The 16687-nt window shown below is 38.1% G+C and overlaps 1 protein-coding gene and 1 pseudogene across 1 annotated transcript; both read left to right on the top strand.

Annotated features, from left to right (window-relative positions):
* The first annotated feature begins 2082 nt into the window (after positions 1–2082).
* LOC101443610 (olfactory receptor 52D1-like) lies at positions 2083–3446 on the top strand (annotated as a pseudogene).
* An 11826-nt stretch (positions 3447–15272) lies between these two features.
* OR52D1 (olfactory receptor family 52 subfamily D member 1) lies at positions 15273–16223 on the top strand. The gene has a single exon (XM_004471420.1). It carries the CDS (start codon positions 15273–15275, stop codon positions 16221–16223), a length of 951 nt encoding a protein of 316 aa, XP_004471477.1.
* Positions 16224–16687: the final 464 nt, after the last annotated feature.

Raw genomic sequence — 16687 nt, 5'->3', positions numbered from 1 at the left:
AGGTAAGAGAAGACAGTAAAGACTTCATCTCTCCACCCTCCACCTCTCAAACCTCTGAGCGCTAATATCACAGGGCAGCGTTAAGACTGAATTTAGGAGTAGCTGGTGCTATTAGTGAACATGACCATGCAAATTGGAACAGCTCTCTAATTTTCTCAATCTCTGTGGAGTTCAGGGAATGAGTAAAATGACCAAAGCATTAGGAACTGATATTAGACAGAATGTCTCACATGAAAAAGATAGAAATGGAAGTACTGTCATATAAATGGACAGTTGGTGAGGTGAGATCAACAAATTCTGAATCAGAGGACTTCAGAACTAATTTCAATTCTGATGTTTAAAAGCTTTATGATCTCAATTATATCAGTTCATGTCAATGAATTTGTTTTTTCCATTAGTAAGACAGATGTGAGAATGATTATTATGCACTGTACCCCTCCAATAGGCATTTATTGAGCAAAGGGCATGTAAAACTGGGGAAGACATTGTTTGGGTGTCCAAACTTTTTAACCCCATATATTTTACTCTATGTTCAAACAAAAAAATCATGTGATAAAAGGCCAGCTATTACCATTCCTGATGAAGAACCTAAGACTCAAGTAGTTTATGGAAATTTTCAATGTCACATTGCGAGGAAGCAGAAAACGTGATGGGAGTTCAGAGTCATTGCTTTTTCTAAAATGATACGTTTCAAATAAGTGAAAAGATTTGCTCAAAATCACACACAGTCTTAAGGCTGAATAAAAGCTAAAATTTCAGTTTTCTTACCATGTTTCATAGGCTATTTTGTACTAAAATACTTATGAGGGAGACGGTCTGTGCTTAGTCCTCTAAAGCAAAAACAGATACCTTCTTCCCTGCCTTTACTGTTGGCAACTCAGGACAGTCCACCCTCTTCCGCCACTTGCCTCCATCAGCACTTACATTCAGACTCAGATGTCATATCCAGCCATTATACTGGTGGGATGCAGGTTTGAGCTGACTTTGCCTCAGTTGGAAGGGCTGTTTCCCCAGGTCATCATGTCTGCTGCAATCTTGCTTTCTTCTGTTGTACCCATGAGAGTGCGCATATACAAGCATGAGGTATGTGAGTATATCAATGCTGCCTAGCATCTTTCTAGGCACTTCACGTGAGGTGTAAAGAGCACTATTTGTTTTATATTTGGGCGGATGAGTTAAAAAACGCAGAAAGTCAATCATGTTAGGAAGAGCTGTCAAATTATTTTTTAGTGAACATTGATCAAAATGTTTAGGTACAAAATACAAGAATGTTCTCTCATGAACTATAACAAATGTACAGTACTAATATATGGTTTATGGGAATATATACCAAATGTAAGGGAGGGTCTATCATTAGCAATGATATTATGAAGATGTTTTTTCATCATTTTTAACAAAAGTTACACAACAAGGCAAGATGTTGATGGTGGAGCAATATATGGGAAACCTGTTTGAATACTGATATGCATGATTTGTTTGTAAACGCACATCTACTCTATTTTTTAAAAAGTGTTTATGTAGAGATACAAACATGGGCACTGTTGCAACTATGATTGCATAAAGCTAAAAGAAATTTTGCAATGTAGTGAAAAAAATGGAAGAAATAAATTGAAAAGGTCAATAAGAACAGGAGTAGAAAATGAAGTGACCTAGGGTACATAAACTTGTTCTAAAGCTTAAAAAATAAGGGGTAAATAAGGAAAGAAGATGTCCTAGAAATGAGAAATGTCATGAAATAAAGAGGCAAGAAAGATCCCTAGATATGTGTGGACAAAAGTTCAGTAAATGATTTATAGTTTGTTGTAAGTGACAAGTCTGGAAGAGTCATACTGGGAAGATGGTTAAATACTTTGTCTAGTGTTTGGAAAATAGCACTCAAAGCATGTGTTTGGAGTAGGATATAGTTGAGGGGAAAAAATGGATTATATGTGAAAAAGTCATTTAATATTCTTACGTGAATAGCAAATATTTTTTCTCATTCTGAAAAAGATTATTTTATGGGAAGCCATCATTTTTATGAATTACCAAATACCCACTATTACAGGTCATGCATAACAATGCCCTTTGATTTTGCTGAGGAGGATGTCAGCTACTAACATCAGTGAAGACAATCTGCCAGATACACTCTTACTGATGGGGATCCCAAGACTGGAAACTGCCCATATATGGATTGCCATCCCCTTCTGTGCTATGTACCTGGTAGCACTGGCTGGAAATGCTGCCCTCATATTGCTCATTGCAATGGATAATGCCCTTCATGCACCCATGTACCTCTTCCTCTGCCTTCTCTCTCTCACTGACCTGGCCCTCGGCTCCACCACTGTGCCCAAGATGCTGGTCATTTTATGACTCCATGCTTGTGAGATTTCCTTTGGAGGATGCCTGTCCCAGATGTTTTTTTTTTTTTTTAAGATTTATTTATTTATTTATTTATTTATCTCTCTCCCCTTCGCCCACCCCCACCCTGGTTGTCTGTTCTCTGTGTCTATTTGCTGCATCTTCTTTGTCCGCTTCTATTGTTGTCAGCAGCATGGGAATCTGTGTTTCTTTTTGTTGCATCATCTTGTTGTGTCAGCTCTCCATGTGTGCAGCACCATTCCTGGGCAGGCTGCACTTGCTTTCGCACTGGGCGGCTCTCATTATGGGGTGCATTCCTTGTGCGTGGGGATCCCCTATGTGGGGGACACCCCTGTGTGGCAGGGCACTCCTTGAGCGCATCAGCACTGCACCTGGGCCAGCTCCACACAGGTCAAGGAGGCCTGGGGTGTGAACCGCAGACCTCCCATGTTGTAGACGGAAGCCCTAACCACTGGACCAAGTCCGCCGCTGGTCCCAGATGTTTTGTGTCCATTCTATCTATGCTCTGGAGTCCTCAGTTCTTCTTGCCATGGCTTTGATCACTACGCGGCTATCTGCAACCCCTTGAGATATACAACCATCCTCAACCATACCATCATAAGCACAATTGGCCTGGGGGGAATATTCCATGATATAGCTGTTGTTTCTCCCTTCATCTTCTTGCTTAAGCGACTACTTTACTGTGGACACCGTGTCATGGCACACACATATTGTGAGCATATGGGCATTGCTCATCTAGCATGCACCAACATTACTGTCAGTATTATCTATGGGCTGACTTTGGCTCTCTGCTGGCCATGGGTCTGGACTCCATCCTCATTGCCATCTCCTATGTCTTTATTCTCAATGCTGTCTTCCGCCTCCCGTCCTGTGATGCTCAGAACAACGCTCTGAGCACTTGTGGCTCCCACCTTGGGGTAATTTTGGTTTTCTACATTCCTGCCTTCTTCTCCTTCCTCACTCACCACTTTGGCCACCACTGAGTCCCCAAACAGGTGCACATCTTTCTGGCCAATCTGTATGTTCTGGTGCCTCCTGTGCTCAATCCAGTTATCAATGGGGCTTGGACCAAGGAGATTCAGGGTTGACTTCTGAGGCTGTTTCACCTGGAGGAGGTCTGAGCAGAGTTTTAGATTAGAAAGAAAGTTAAATAGGTGAGGAAGCTGTCTAGTTGCCTTTACATGGATATAGACTGGTGATAGGAGAGAGATAGGGTAATATGTAAGGGATCTCTGTAAGGAAGAGAAATGGCCGGATGAATTGGAGTTATCAACAATAGTATTTAATATACCATGTTCCTGAGGTTCTTAGAACAACTCTGAATTTCCCAGAAAAGGATGGCATTTTCTCAGTCCCCTCAGAGGAGGCTATACCTTTCCAAATAGCAAGGTCATTCTTGGTCTGGAGACAATGCTTTGTCTCATAGTGGGGATTTTCTCTGGTGAGTTCAAAGGGAAAACATAAAGAACTTTAGGAATGAATTTGAATCTGAACTCCTTCACTTTGTATAGTGTTTAAAAGCATAAGGTCTAAAATCAGAGTGCCTGCATTTGAATCATGACTCCTCTGCTCTCTAAGTTTGTGACATTTAGTATTTTGTTAACGCTTTTAATGCCACTGGCCAACTATCAAATGAGAATAATAATAATACCTAAATCTTAAGTTTGCAGTGAGGATTAAGTTAATTAATGAATATATGTAGAAAACATAGAACACTGCCTGACATGTAAGAATATTAAATAAATAAATATATGACACAGAAGTTCTATAACTGCTCAAAATATCATTAGCTAAGTGTATTAGTCAGCCAAAGGGGTGCTGATGCAAAATACCAGAAACTGGTTGGCTTTTTTAAAGGGTATTTATTTGGGGTAGGAGCTTACAGATACCAGGCCATAAAGCATAAGTTACTTCCCTCACCAAAGTCTATTTGGAGCAAGATAGTTGACAAGGTCTGCAAGGGTTCAGGCTTCCTGGGTTTCTACATTCCTGGGTCTTGCTTTTCTCTGGGTTCAAGGTCCCTTCCTTCCTGATACTGGTTTCTCTTTCCTCTGGGTTCTGACTTCCCAGGTCTTCAACGTCAAACTCCAACATCAGAAATCCTCGCATCAAAAGCTCCAACTCTGTCCTTTGCCATGCCTTTTATCTGTGAGTCTCTATCCACCAAGTGATGGGGACTGGGTGGGGACTCCATGCCCTAATGATAACTCAATCATTCCTAGGTACAGATCAGATTACAAACATAATCCAATATTTCTTTTTGGAATTCATCAATTATATCAAACTGCTACACCAAGTTATTAACTTATCTAAAATTTTATTACATTATCACACCTCACAAGGTTATTGTGATAATTATGTTACATAACAACTCTATATTAGCTAAATAATGTTTGGTGTATGATTAGTGTTCAAAAAACTGAATTTCCACTATTGTTCCTTTGTTGTGGTTCTTTCCTTTTTAGCCATGAAATTACCCCTTATTGTGGAGTCAGGGGAGTTGCTAGGGTCCAGGTGCCTTTTTTTCCTAGTCCTACATAGCCTTAGCAACATCACTTACTAAATGTATCTCTTTCAGTTCTTCCTATCTGGAGTTTGTTGAGCTTCCTGTATGTTTATATTAATGTTTTTCATCAAATTCAGGAAGTTTCTGCAATTCTTTCTTCAAATATTCTTTCTTTCCTTTTGTTTCTCTCCTCTCCGTCTGGGACTACCATACATGTATATTGATGTGCTTGATGGTGTGTCACAGGTCTCTGAGATACTGTTTATTTTTCTTCATTCTTTAGCCTTTCTGTTAGTTAGACTGGATAACCTGAGTTGACCAGTCTTCAAGTTTGGCATTTCTTTCTTCTGACTTTTCAAATCTGCTGTTAAGCTCCCATAGTAAATTTTTTTTTTTCATTTATTATACTTTTCAAGTCCAGAACTTCTATTTGGTTCTTTTTGTATATATAATTCCTGTCTCTTTATTAATGTTTTCTATTTGGTGAGTCATCATTCTCACCCTTTCCTTCTGTTCTTTAGACATAGTTTCCTTTAATTCTTTGGACACATTTACAACAGATAATATAAAATCTTTATCTACAATGCCCATCATTTGTACTTTCTTTGGGACAGTTTCTACTGATACTTTATTTTCTTGTGTATGGGCCATACTTTCTTATTTCTTTGCATGACTCATAAACTTCTGTTGAACATTGGAAATATTAAATACAATGTGGCAGCTCTGGAAATCAGATCCACCCCTCCCCCATCCCCAGGGTTTGTGTTGTTGCTGTTTGTTATTACTGTTTGTTGTTTAGTGACTATTTTGAACTTAATCTGTGTTTTAGTTTGCCAAAGGCCTTCCAATGCAAGGTAACAGAAATGTGTCGACTTTTATAAAAGATATTTATTTGGAGCAAAAGCTTATAGTCCATGAAAAGTGCAACTCAAGGCACAATAAGAGGTGCTTTCTCACCAAAGTTAGTTGCCATATGTTCAAGCAAGATGGTGGGCAATCTCTGCCTGGACTCTCATTCTCCAAGCATCTTCTCTCAGGCCCAGCTGCTCTACTTTATTCCCAATTCCAGCTGCAAGCTGGCATAGGGCTTGTCTCTTCAGGCTTCCTATATCAGTCTCAGCTATTCTACTTCTTCTCAAGTTCAGCTGTAAGCTACCAGGCAAATAGCAGGGCTGGTCTCCTCTTGAATGGCTCCATGGGCCTAGCCTTTTGGGATTTTATGCTTAAGTGACCTTCTCTCTTACATTGCAAGATCAAAAATGACAGTTCCCTTTTTCCTCCTCTATCTATATGAGTCTATTTATATCAAACCCAGGAAGAGGGTGGTTACTCAATCTGAGTCATGCCTCTCTGACATAGTCCAATAAAAAGTCCTACACCAATGTTAACAGGTAATCTAATCTAAGACTCCTCAACTGAATTTATAATGCAATCAAAGGTTATCACACCCAGAGCAATAGATTAGTTGTGATATTTCTATTTTTGGGAAATCATAAACTAATTTCAAACTGCCACATCTGTAACACCTATTTTTTTGTCATGTCTGATCACTGAAGTCTCTACTCAATTAGTTTAGATGTCAGTTAACATATAGACAGATATTTCCTTAAATACCAAGACCAATAAGTCTCATGGTCTTTAGCAGATGGGCTTTGTGTACATGTTGAAGCATTACTTAAACACTCATTGAAGCATTTTACAACTCTGCCTTATTGTACACTTTCTGCTTGTGCAGAGGTTTGAGGTCAACTGGAAGTAAGAGCTTTGTGCCTTCTCAGGTCTTTCCTGGGCATGCCTGCAACCTAACTATGTGTATAGTCATGGACAAGTGCATGGTCTTCTACATCCCCCAGGGATATGTCAGAGATTTTCACAGACCTTAAAGACAACTCTTTCCTCAGCTTTTCCTATTTAAAGCTTTTTGGTTAGTTTATCATTTGCCCAACTGTTATCCATCACATCAGGCAGCCACAAGTTAATTGATTATAATTGTTTTTGACATATCCCATGGGGGAAAGACTCTTCATACTGGGTTAGCTCTGAATCCTGTGAAATATAGACATCCTTGAAAGAGAGGACTTCCAGAGAACTACCAGACAAGTCAAATAATGGTAATTCTCTAAGAAGAGACTTTGAAAGAGTTCTATTCCCTTTCCCATCTTCTTTGCTTTTGCCAGTAGGCTGGTTTTCACTGTGAATGCAGGCTGTTATTTTTCAAGTCTTCTACAGAGTCAGAGTGGGACACAGGACTAGAGCAAGTTAAAATGCTATAAAGATTTGAAAAATTCAACTGTTTTTCTTGGATATAATCTTCCAGGGTTGCTGCAAGCTTTTGCTTAATGTCCAGAGTCTTGAAAGAGTTACTTCTGACAATTTTTGTGAGTTTTCTCATTGCTTTTATGGAAGAAAGAATTTCCAGAGGTTCCTATTCCACCATTTTCACTAATATCACCCTTCACTTGCTATATAATTTCTATAGTGGCAAACATGGAACTAAGAAATCCATTTGGGAAGAAAGGAGGAAATATGGTACAGTTTAGAAAACACAATTTTTGGATCAAATCTGTTATTAATTCCAAGTATTCTGCTTGCCATTTATATATTCTTAAATTATAATATAAATCTCAGGTCCTCCATCTTTAGGTAGACATGACATTATCTTACAAATTTCCTCACTGGGAAGCTGTGAGAATCAAATGGATTCTTCACTTATCTTGGCACATGGCAAGAATACAATAAATCTTGCTTCCCTTCCTTCACCACCATCTTACTCACCTTTTAGTACTGAGAGAGGATAGACAGGTTACAAGCCAGAGGCACTTTCTCTATTCAGTAATGGGATGAAGAAAGACTAAGGTTAGGAAATGGATCTGGTCTTCTGTCTTCAATAAGGAAAGATAAGCAGAAGTCCACTATGTTTTCTCCATATCTTTTCTCATTAAGGGCATTGTCATTCTCAGCCAAGGACTGAATTTTCTACTTTTATCTATTTCCTTTTATTCCTTATGCCCAAGTAATTATCGAGTCTCACCACAATTCTTCAAATTGTTTGCCACTTCATTTATACCATATGTGCCCAAGTTTAGACTTTTACATCTAAATTACTGAAGCAGTGTCCTAACTTTTCCCTGAACCACCTCTGCCAGCACCCAACTTCCTTCCTTCTGATAACAGAGTGATCTTTCTCAAATCGAAATATTTTTGCTTATACACTTCAATGTGTTCACATAATCTTCATTTAAAACAAAAACAATGTCCCAGGCAAATATTGTCCAACAGAAATTGATATAAATTCATCTCTCTACTTTTGATCTATTAAATTTTTCGCTGGAAAATCTACTCTCATCTTCCACTGCTTGAGTTTTATAAAGGGGAGTTGTATCCACTTCACTCAATGTGAGTTGCTACATCATGACCCACTCAAGGACATGTTAGTCTACCATGTGTGTCCTCTCACTGTCTCTTCCTTTTTTCTCATTCAATCCTTAATGGACTGTATATTAACATCATCACACCACAAAACAGTGTTTCCATGATAACCACTGACCTCAGTATTACTAAATATAATAAGGTCTCAATCCATTTATTGATACAATTGACAGTTCCTTCTTTCTAAATTTTCTCCTTTCTTAGCTCACTGTTTACTCTTCTGGTCCACCATCTGCCTCCACGTCTACTTCTCTTCAGTATCTTTTACAAACATCTCTCCCTCCTCTCTACACTTAATATTAACTTCTTCGTGGCTCTTTTCTATATCTCCTTCAATTTTAACTCTATATACTCTCCCTGAATGATCTTGGAATAAAGTCAGATTTCCACTAACTCTAACGTGGTGATGACACTCAAAACTATGTCTTAGCTCTAACTTATTTTTTACTTTCCAGCTGACAACTTGGCATCTGTAACTGACTGTTTTATAGGAACTTTAAAATCAACATGCCCAAATTATGAATGTAAACTTGTTCTTCTTTCTACATTCATTTTCTTAATGCTAGCATGACTTTTGTTTCAAACTATGCTAAGTCCTGGGTATAATTCTACACATTTTTTCTCACATTCACGCCCATATCTATTTACTTAAACACCAAAGCTAAATATTTTACCACTGAGAACAAGTACTGCAGAGGGCTCAAAAGATGCAGTGGATATTTGAAATGTCAATTAAGGAGAATGATAAAGAAAATTAACTGGATAAAGCAGAAAAAAGTCTGGGTAAAGGCAAGGTTCTAGTTCATGAATTTGCATTGTGTTAATCTATAGATGGATCTGATTTTTGCCCAATATATTCAGCTGTCCCAGCTATTGAAGCAAAGAAGCTGGTGGTGAGATCTATCCAGCATAAGAAGGAAAGACCTAATATGATGAAAGGATAAACACTAAACTGCCAGAAAAACCATCTCTGGTAGAAAGTGTTCAGTTTCTGTGATTTTCTCTTTGTTAGGATAATGACTACAAACTTAGCTTTAAAATTCTGTGATCTTAAATTTCATTTAAACTTAGTTTTTTATTTGCTTCACTTCCCCTCCTTTGCAACAAGCAAAGGGAGGACTCCAATTACTGATTCAGACCAAGCTTCTTTTATAATCAATTAAATCAATATATACCTGCTTAGGGTTTGCTTTCCCTGTCTTACACACATTTATTTTAAATATAATATGTGGCTTTGGAATCAGTATATTTGGTAGTTCTTAAAAGTTCTAAATTTAAATATATTGTAGAGTAAGCAGGAGAGTGAGAGTAGCCTTTCCTTTATCATCCTAGTCTGGGGTTAATAGTAAAGAAAGATTCAAGTGCTAAAAATGTCTTTTTCCATGCATTTAACTTACATTTTTGCAGCTATATTCAAATATTTATCTGAGGAACTTGCTGTTCACTGGAAATAGGAATAATTCCAAGAAACCAAAGTATTGCACTTAGTAAATGCAAATATAATTGAAATGTTTTTAAGGACTACCACATTTCCCAACTTTCACTCAATAAAGCTGAAAGATAAAAATGTTAATATTATGTGTATGTGTTTAGCAGAACAAGTGCATAAGGTAAGGTGTGCATTATTCAATTAATACTTTTTAAAATCAAATGATATCATGAAATATTTTTTGGATAACAGCCAATCCTAATTTTAAATAATCTTTTTTTAGTCCTATTCTTTAGAAACAAATATGTTTCTCTTTCATTAAATACTAAAGAAAAATTTGATTATTCTAACAAAATGAATTAATTATTTTCTGGTTTGTAGATATGATTCTCGTTTAATCATTCCCACACCAATATGCCCACACCAATGTTTAATACATGTGTGTATCCATACATATCAAAGGGATACTTTGCTTATTATTAAGCTGTTGGCCCAGTTCCAAAGCCACTCTTCTATTTTCTGCATTGTGATGCTGAGGCTAAGACTACCCTTCTTACCAGAAAGAAGTCTGTTAGTTTTCTAACAGACTTCTTTAAGTTGCCTGTTAGTTTTACCAATAGGAGGGACCAGAGGTAAACTGGAGAGCTGGAAAAAGGATAAGAAACTTGCTTTTGTTTGTTTTCATCCTGTTCCTATCAGAGTCACTCAAACAATTGTTCTTTTCCTTGGCAAAAGCATTTGATTCTAATAGCAGCAGTGAGTTTACTTGGTTTCAAGTATGTATTTTTTTGTTTGTTTGTTTCCTTTTCCCTAGAGTGAACCATCCTTATTGTACCCCTGAGATACCCACACCTCTTGGCTCAGGCCTCTCCTCAGTGATCTGGGTCCCAGTTTCAGGAGCTTACACCTTTAAACTTCTGATAACCAGAAACTCCATCCTTATGAAGTAGCTGACCACAGCAGTTACTCTAATCTATTATGGCAGCATTCCACATACTGCAGAACTCCTCTTACTCCCCACTCAGTTCTTATGTACATAAGGGTTCTCAGAGCTTTACTTTCATAAGCATAAAAGTAAAAATAACTGAGGGTGAACACTGAGTTATTCCATTAATATTGTTTTGTGGTTATATGAACTAATTGGGAGAAAAAGAACTCCATCAACCCCAGTAGAGAAAGTATTTGCAAACAAATTAGGTTGATATTTAATATTTTTCTAAATAAATTTTTATATTGCCTTTATTATTGTATACTTTTATAATAAAAATAGAATATTTTAATGCTTTTGAGCCTTTTGTGTAGGAAATCAAATAATTTTAGTGTACCTATCTTTATTGCAAACAGGTATGAAAAAGTGATCACCCTGAGATATTAAGCAAAAATATAAATATGTGGACGAACAAACTATCTTTAAGGAGGCAAAGCAATAATAATACATTTCTGACAGTTAAGATAAACTTGCTCATATATATTAAAATGGCTAACTGTAGGTTGGAAATTTCTAGGGTATTTAGATTCCATAGAGTACATTCAAAAGAGTTTACTTTTAAAATATCAATATTCACAATATACCAAAAATTATATCATTTTCTTCCTAAATGTTTTATAACATTTTTCACATTTCAACTTAAAGCTTTTCCACATACATAGCATTTTGAAAATTCTTTTAGGGCATCACCCAGCAAAAATTCTGAAAACCAATGATTTCAGTTCATATGAGAGTAGAAAGGTGTGCTATAAGAGACAAAATGTAGTATTCTGCAGTCATAGAGAAGAAATTAATTTTTCCTTGAAAGGGGACCTTGATGGATGAAAATAGGAAAAATTCAGAAGAGGAGAGGAAAAATAGACAAGGAGGATAAAACATAAACCATAAAAATACTAGGCATACAATTTCTACTTTCCTTGAAGAGCCATATTGGAATTTTTTCCTTCCTTAATTCTCCCTCTTTTTACCAGCTCCTCTATTTCCTTCTCACCCTCAAAATGTGAGGGACACTCAAAATCCCTAGAGCAGGTCCCCTGGGTTTCCACACATGAAATTCTCAGGGTCAATAAATAACCTCCCTCAACAAGCCTTTCAGTCAGAGGAACCTGGAGTCTAGACAGAAGAAACACACTGAGCCTACAAAACTGGGAAAGGAAAAGACATTTCAACCAGACTGCACATCCAGACACCTCTCGCTCCTCCATCTCACACACACCCAACCTATACAGAAGCACAATTTATACCTCCTGAGACAAAACTCTGCATTCAGGTACACGGAACCTGCACAAAACTCTCTCCACCACACTCTCCCAGACAGCCCATCCACCCCACACTCTCACAGAGCTGCAAGCTAAATGTGCTCCACTTGCAAATGAACATCTTCCACACAGGTATGTTCCTGAAACCAGCATGTTCAAGATGGAATTCTGAGTTAAATTATTGAGATTTATCTTTGATAGGAGGACCTCAAAATCTCAGATATCACAGTGACCAAGAGACAGGGCTGGGTGGGGCAAGCTTGGGAAAATGTACCCTATTGGACTAGAGAGTTTCTCCAGTTCAGGTCTATTTCCTATATTTTACCCTGGAAAACTACCGTGCTTGTACTGTAATCCTCCTGGTCTGCACAACCACTGATGCTCACAGAGAAGGGGCGTTTTTACAATAACCAATTAAAATCTTCCTTTGGGGGCAATGACTAATAGGGAGGAGATAGGAAGAGAAAACAGTAGGGACTCCAGGTTACCATCCTATTCCTTCAAGCTTCTTTCCCCTAATGTCACAGGGCTAAGCCCAGGCTCAACTGGTGCCATCAGTGAACATATTACTGCACACTGGGGGCTATCTAATTCTATCTCCTTGGAGTTCCGAGAAAGATTAAAGTGATCTCAGCCTTAGAACTGATATTAGATATAACGCCTTGAAGAAAGTGTAAGAAGTCAAGTATGGGCCATGTAAGTGGGTTGTTGAGTGAGTTGAGAACATTAAACATTGACTCAGGATACTTCAGTTCTAATTTCAGTTCTGCCAGTAACATGCTTTGTGATCTCAATACATCAGTTCATCTCTATGGACTTGTTCTTCACATTGGTAAAAGAGTGATAATAATCATTATTATTAACTACCTTCAATAAGCAGTTACGGAATAAAAGCTTGTAAAAATGGGGAGGATATTATTTTGGGTGTCCATCTTTTCAATCAATGTACTTTGCTCAATGCTTAACCACAAAAACTGCATGAGGCAAGTAGGCCAGTTGCTGCCATTCCCAATTGATGAGAGGGTTGAGAGTATAGGATGGTAAGCTGGAGTCCCTACTGTCTTCTTTCCCATTTCCTCCCTGTCCATCACTGCCCCCAAAGGAAGATTTTAATTGGTTATTGTAAGAAAGCTGCTTCTCTGTGCACATCGGTGGCTGTGCAGACCAAAAAGAATACAGATGAGAAGCATGAGGCTCAAGAAATTTGGGGGACTTTTCAATACTACATAGTGAGGAAAAAGAAAACCTAATTCTGGGATTCTAGAGTTATTGCTCTTTCTAAATTGATACTTTCCACAGAAGTGACAGGATTTATTCAAGGCAATATAATGGTCTTATGACAAACTCAGGTTTCCTGGCACCCTACATAGGATTCTTTTCCCTATGCTATTTTACTTGCTGAGGGTATATATAATACTAGTCTTCTTCAACAAAAGAGATTCCCTCTTCCAGGATACCTTTACTGTTGGCAATTCCGGGACAATTTTACTCTCTCCCTCCTGCCCTCATTAGCATTTGCAATTCTGATCGGACATCACATTCATTCACCAGACTAGTGGCTATGCAGAATTTTAAGCTGAATTTGCCTCAGTTGGAAGTGTTGTCTCTCCAGCTAGCATATCTGCTCCATCTCTTTTTTTCTCCTTTTGTACCCACATGAGTGCTTATAGCACTCAGCTGTTCAATCAAGAGGTATGTATCTCGGCACTTCAGGTGATTAAAAACTGAAGCTATCTGGTGCACATCTGGACAGACGAGTTACAAACTCAGAAAATAAAGTGAATACACCATTACAGCATAAAATCAAGAAGTCAATGGTATGTTACTAAGAATTGTCAGAAATGATTCTTTGAGTGAACATTGGGCAAAATGCATAGGTACAGACACAGACATGAGCAGTATGAAGATTAAAACTGTATAAAAATATAGTCTCAGCCCAAAGAGAATTTTTAAAGCAAAGATAGAAACGATCATACAACATTTGTCCTTTTGTGTCTGGCTTATTTCACTCAACATGATGTCTTTAAGTTTCCTCTGTACGATCTCATTGATATGAAGTAATTAGAATAAGTAAATTTATAGAATCAGAAACTAGAATACAGGCCACCAGGGGCCAGGATGGGGATAGGGAACTGGCAGTTAATGCTTAAATTATACAGAGCTTCAATTTGGGTTGAGGGAAAGTTTTGGTAATGAATGGTGGTGATGTTAACACAACATTGTGAACGTAATTCATAGCACTGAATTATATATTGACTTTGGTTAAAAGGGGGAAATTTTAGGTCATATATATGTTACCAGAATAAAAATTTTAAAATATGTAAACAAAAAAACTTAGAACTGTACAACACAGTGAACACTATTGTAAATGATGGAGTATAGTTAATAGTACAATTGTAAAAATGTTCTCATGAATTTTTAACTTATGTACCACACTAATGGAAGGTGTTAATTATAGGGTGGTATATGGGAACTCCTTATTTTATGCATGATTTTTCATTAAACCTACAACTTCTCTAGTAAAAAAGTAAAAGCACAAAGAAACAAAAATAAAACAAATAGATGGATTCTAATGAAGTTTATTAAGTTAATACACGAGGACTGTTGGGGAATACAGTTGGAGTAAAGATATGCTTGAACTTGTTCTTGAACTGCAGCAGGTGGGCTTCTTTTGGGCTTCCTGTTCTTCCTACTTACCAGGGTAGCTTTGCACCTTTTCTGGTCTTCAATTTCAAGTTAAGCTCTCTCTAACCTGAACACAGTCATAATTGTCTGACCACAAAATATGGAACACTACAAAAGGAAGGCTCACTAAAAAAAAAATCACTAAGAACTGGATTAGAAAGGGAAGGCTTCTGGGAGGCAGTGAAACTTGTCATTAAGCTTAAAAATTAGAGAGGAGGGAAATAAAGAAGGGACACTAGATGTGGGGAATGATATAAATTATAGTAGAGAGGCAAGAAATATCCCTAGATGTGTGGACACCAAATGTTGTACAGGACATGTGGGAGAAAAGTCAAGAAGGGTCAGGCTGAGTAGATATTTATATGCTTAAGTTCATGCTTGGAATGTAGAATTCCAAATGTATGCTAAGTGTAAGAGATAACTGATGTAAAAAACTAGATTATATATGAAATGTCATTTCAGATACTTGAACAAGTCAATAACAATAAATATTTTTTCTCAGTCTAAAATAGATTATTTCACAGAAATGTCATAATTTTGTGAATGAATCAAGTAGCTAATGTTACAGGGAGAGCTTACTATCACCCCTTGGATAGAGTCCTTCCTTTGCCAAGTACAATGTCGGCTACCAACATCAGTGATGACAGTCTCCCAGAAACTCTTTTCCTGACAGGGATCCCAGGATTGGAAACTGCCCACGTATGGATTGCCATCCCCTTTTGTGCTATGTACCTGGTAGCACTGGCTGGAAATGCTGCCCTCATATTGCTCATTGCAATGGATAATGCCCTTCATGCACCCATGTACCTCTTCCTCTGCCTTCTCTCTCTCACTGACCTGGCCCTCAGCTCCACCACTGTGCCCAAGACACTGGCCATTTTATGGTTCCATGCTCATGAGATTTCCTTTGGAGGATGCCTGTCCCAGATGTTTTGTGTCCATTCTATCTATGCTCTGGAGTCCTCGGTTCTTCTTGCCATGGCTTTTGATCGCTACATGGCTATCTGCAACCCCCTGAGATATACAACCATCCTCAACCATACCGTCATAAGCACAATTGGCCTGGTTGGAATATTCCGTAGTATAGCTGTCGTTTCTCCCTTCATCTTCTTGCTTAAGCGACTACTCTACTGTGGGCACCGTGTCATGGCACACACATATTGTGAGCATATGGGCATTGCTCGACTAGCATGTACCAACATTACTGTCAATATTATCTATGGGCTGACTGTGGCTCTGCTGGCCATGGGTCTGGACTCCATCCTCATTGCCATCTCCTATGTCTTTATTCTCAATGCTGTCTTTCACCTCCCGTCCCGTGATGCTCGGAACAAGGCTCTGAGCACTTGTGGCTCCCACCTTGGGGTAATTTTGGTTTTCTACATTCCTGCCTTCTTCTCCTTCCTCACTCACCGCTTTGGCCACCACCGAGTCCCCAAGCATGTGCACATCTTTCTGGCTAATCTGTATGTTCTGGTGCCTCCTGTGCTCAACCCAGTTATCTATGGGGCTAGGACCAAGGAGATTCGGAGTCGACTTCTGAGGCTATTTCATCTGGAGAAGGTCTGAGCAGAGTTTGGAGTTGTAATGAATGGTAAATGGAAGGGAGCTGTCTGATTGTATTTACATCAATGAAGGCACAAGATATGAGAACCATGGGTTGGTATGGGAGAAATGTTTGGAAGGAAGAGAAATGGGCATATAAATTGGTGTTATTAATTATCACTGTACACACAACATATTTCTGATGCTCCTTGAGCAACTCTGAGTTTCACAGAAAGGGCTTACATTTCTCTGTCTTTTCACAAGGTGCTATAACTTTCCAAAAAATCAAGATCATCCCTGATCTGTAGAGAACACTGTGCCTCATGGTGAGGATATTCTTATGTGAGGTAAAGTGGAAAATGTGGAGAATTTTTTAGTGAATTTTAATCTGAACCCCACCACTTTAGATAGTGTTTCAGAGTACAAATTCCAAAATTATACTGCCTGGGTTTTAATCCTGACTCCTCAATTTACTAGTTATGTGACTT

Source organism: Dasypus novemcinctus, chromosome 10, assembly GCF_030445035.2.
Source record: "Dasypus novemcinctus isolate mDasNov1 chromosome 10, mDasNov1.1.hap2, whole genome shotgun sequence".
NCBI classification, from domain to species: Eukaryota; Metazoa; Chordata; class Mammalia; order Cingulata; family Dasypodidae; genus Dasypus; species Dasypus novemcinctus.
Note: the sequence above shows the minus strand (reverse complement) of the source record. Positions and strands in the feature narration are given on the sequence as shown.

Bases quoted from the DNA above. Each gene is read 5' to 3' on its own strand.
- OR52D1 (XM_004471420.1), top strand. From the start codon at position 15,273: ATGTCGGCTACCAACATCAGTGATGACAGTCTCCCAGAAACTCTTTTC.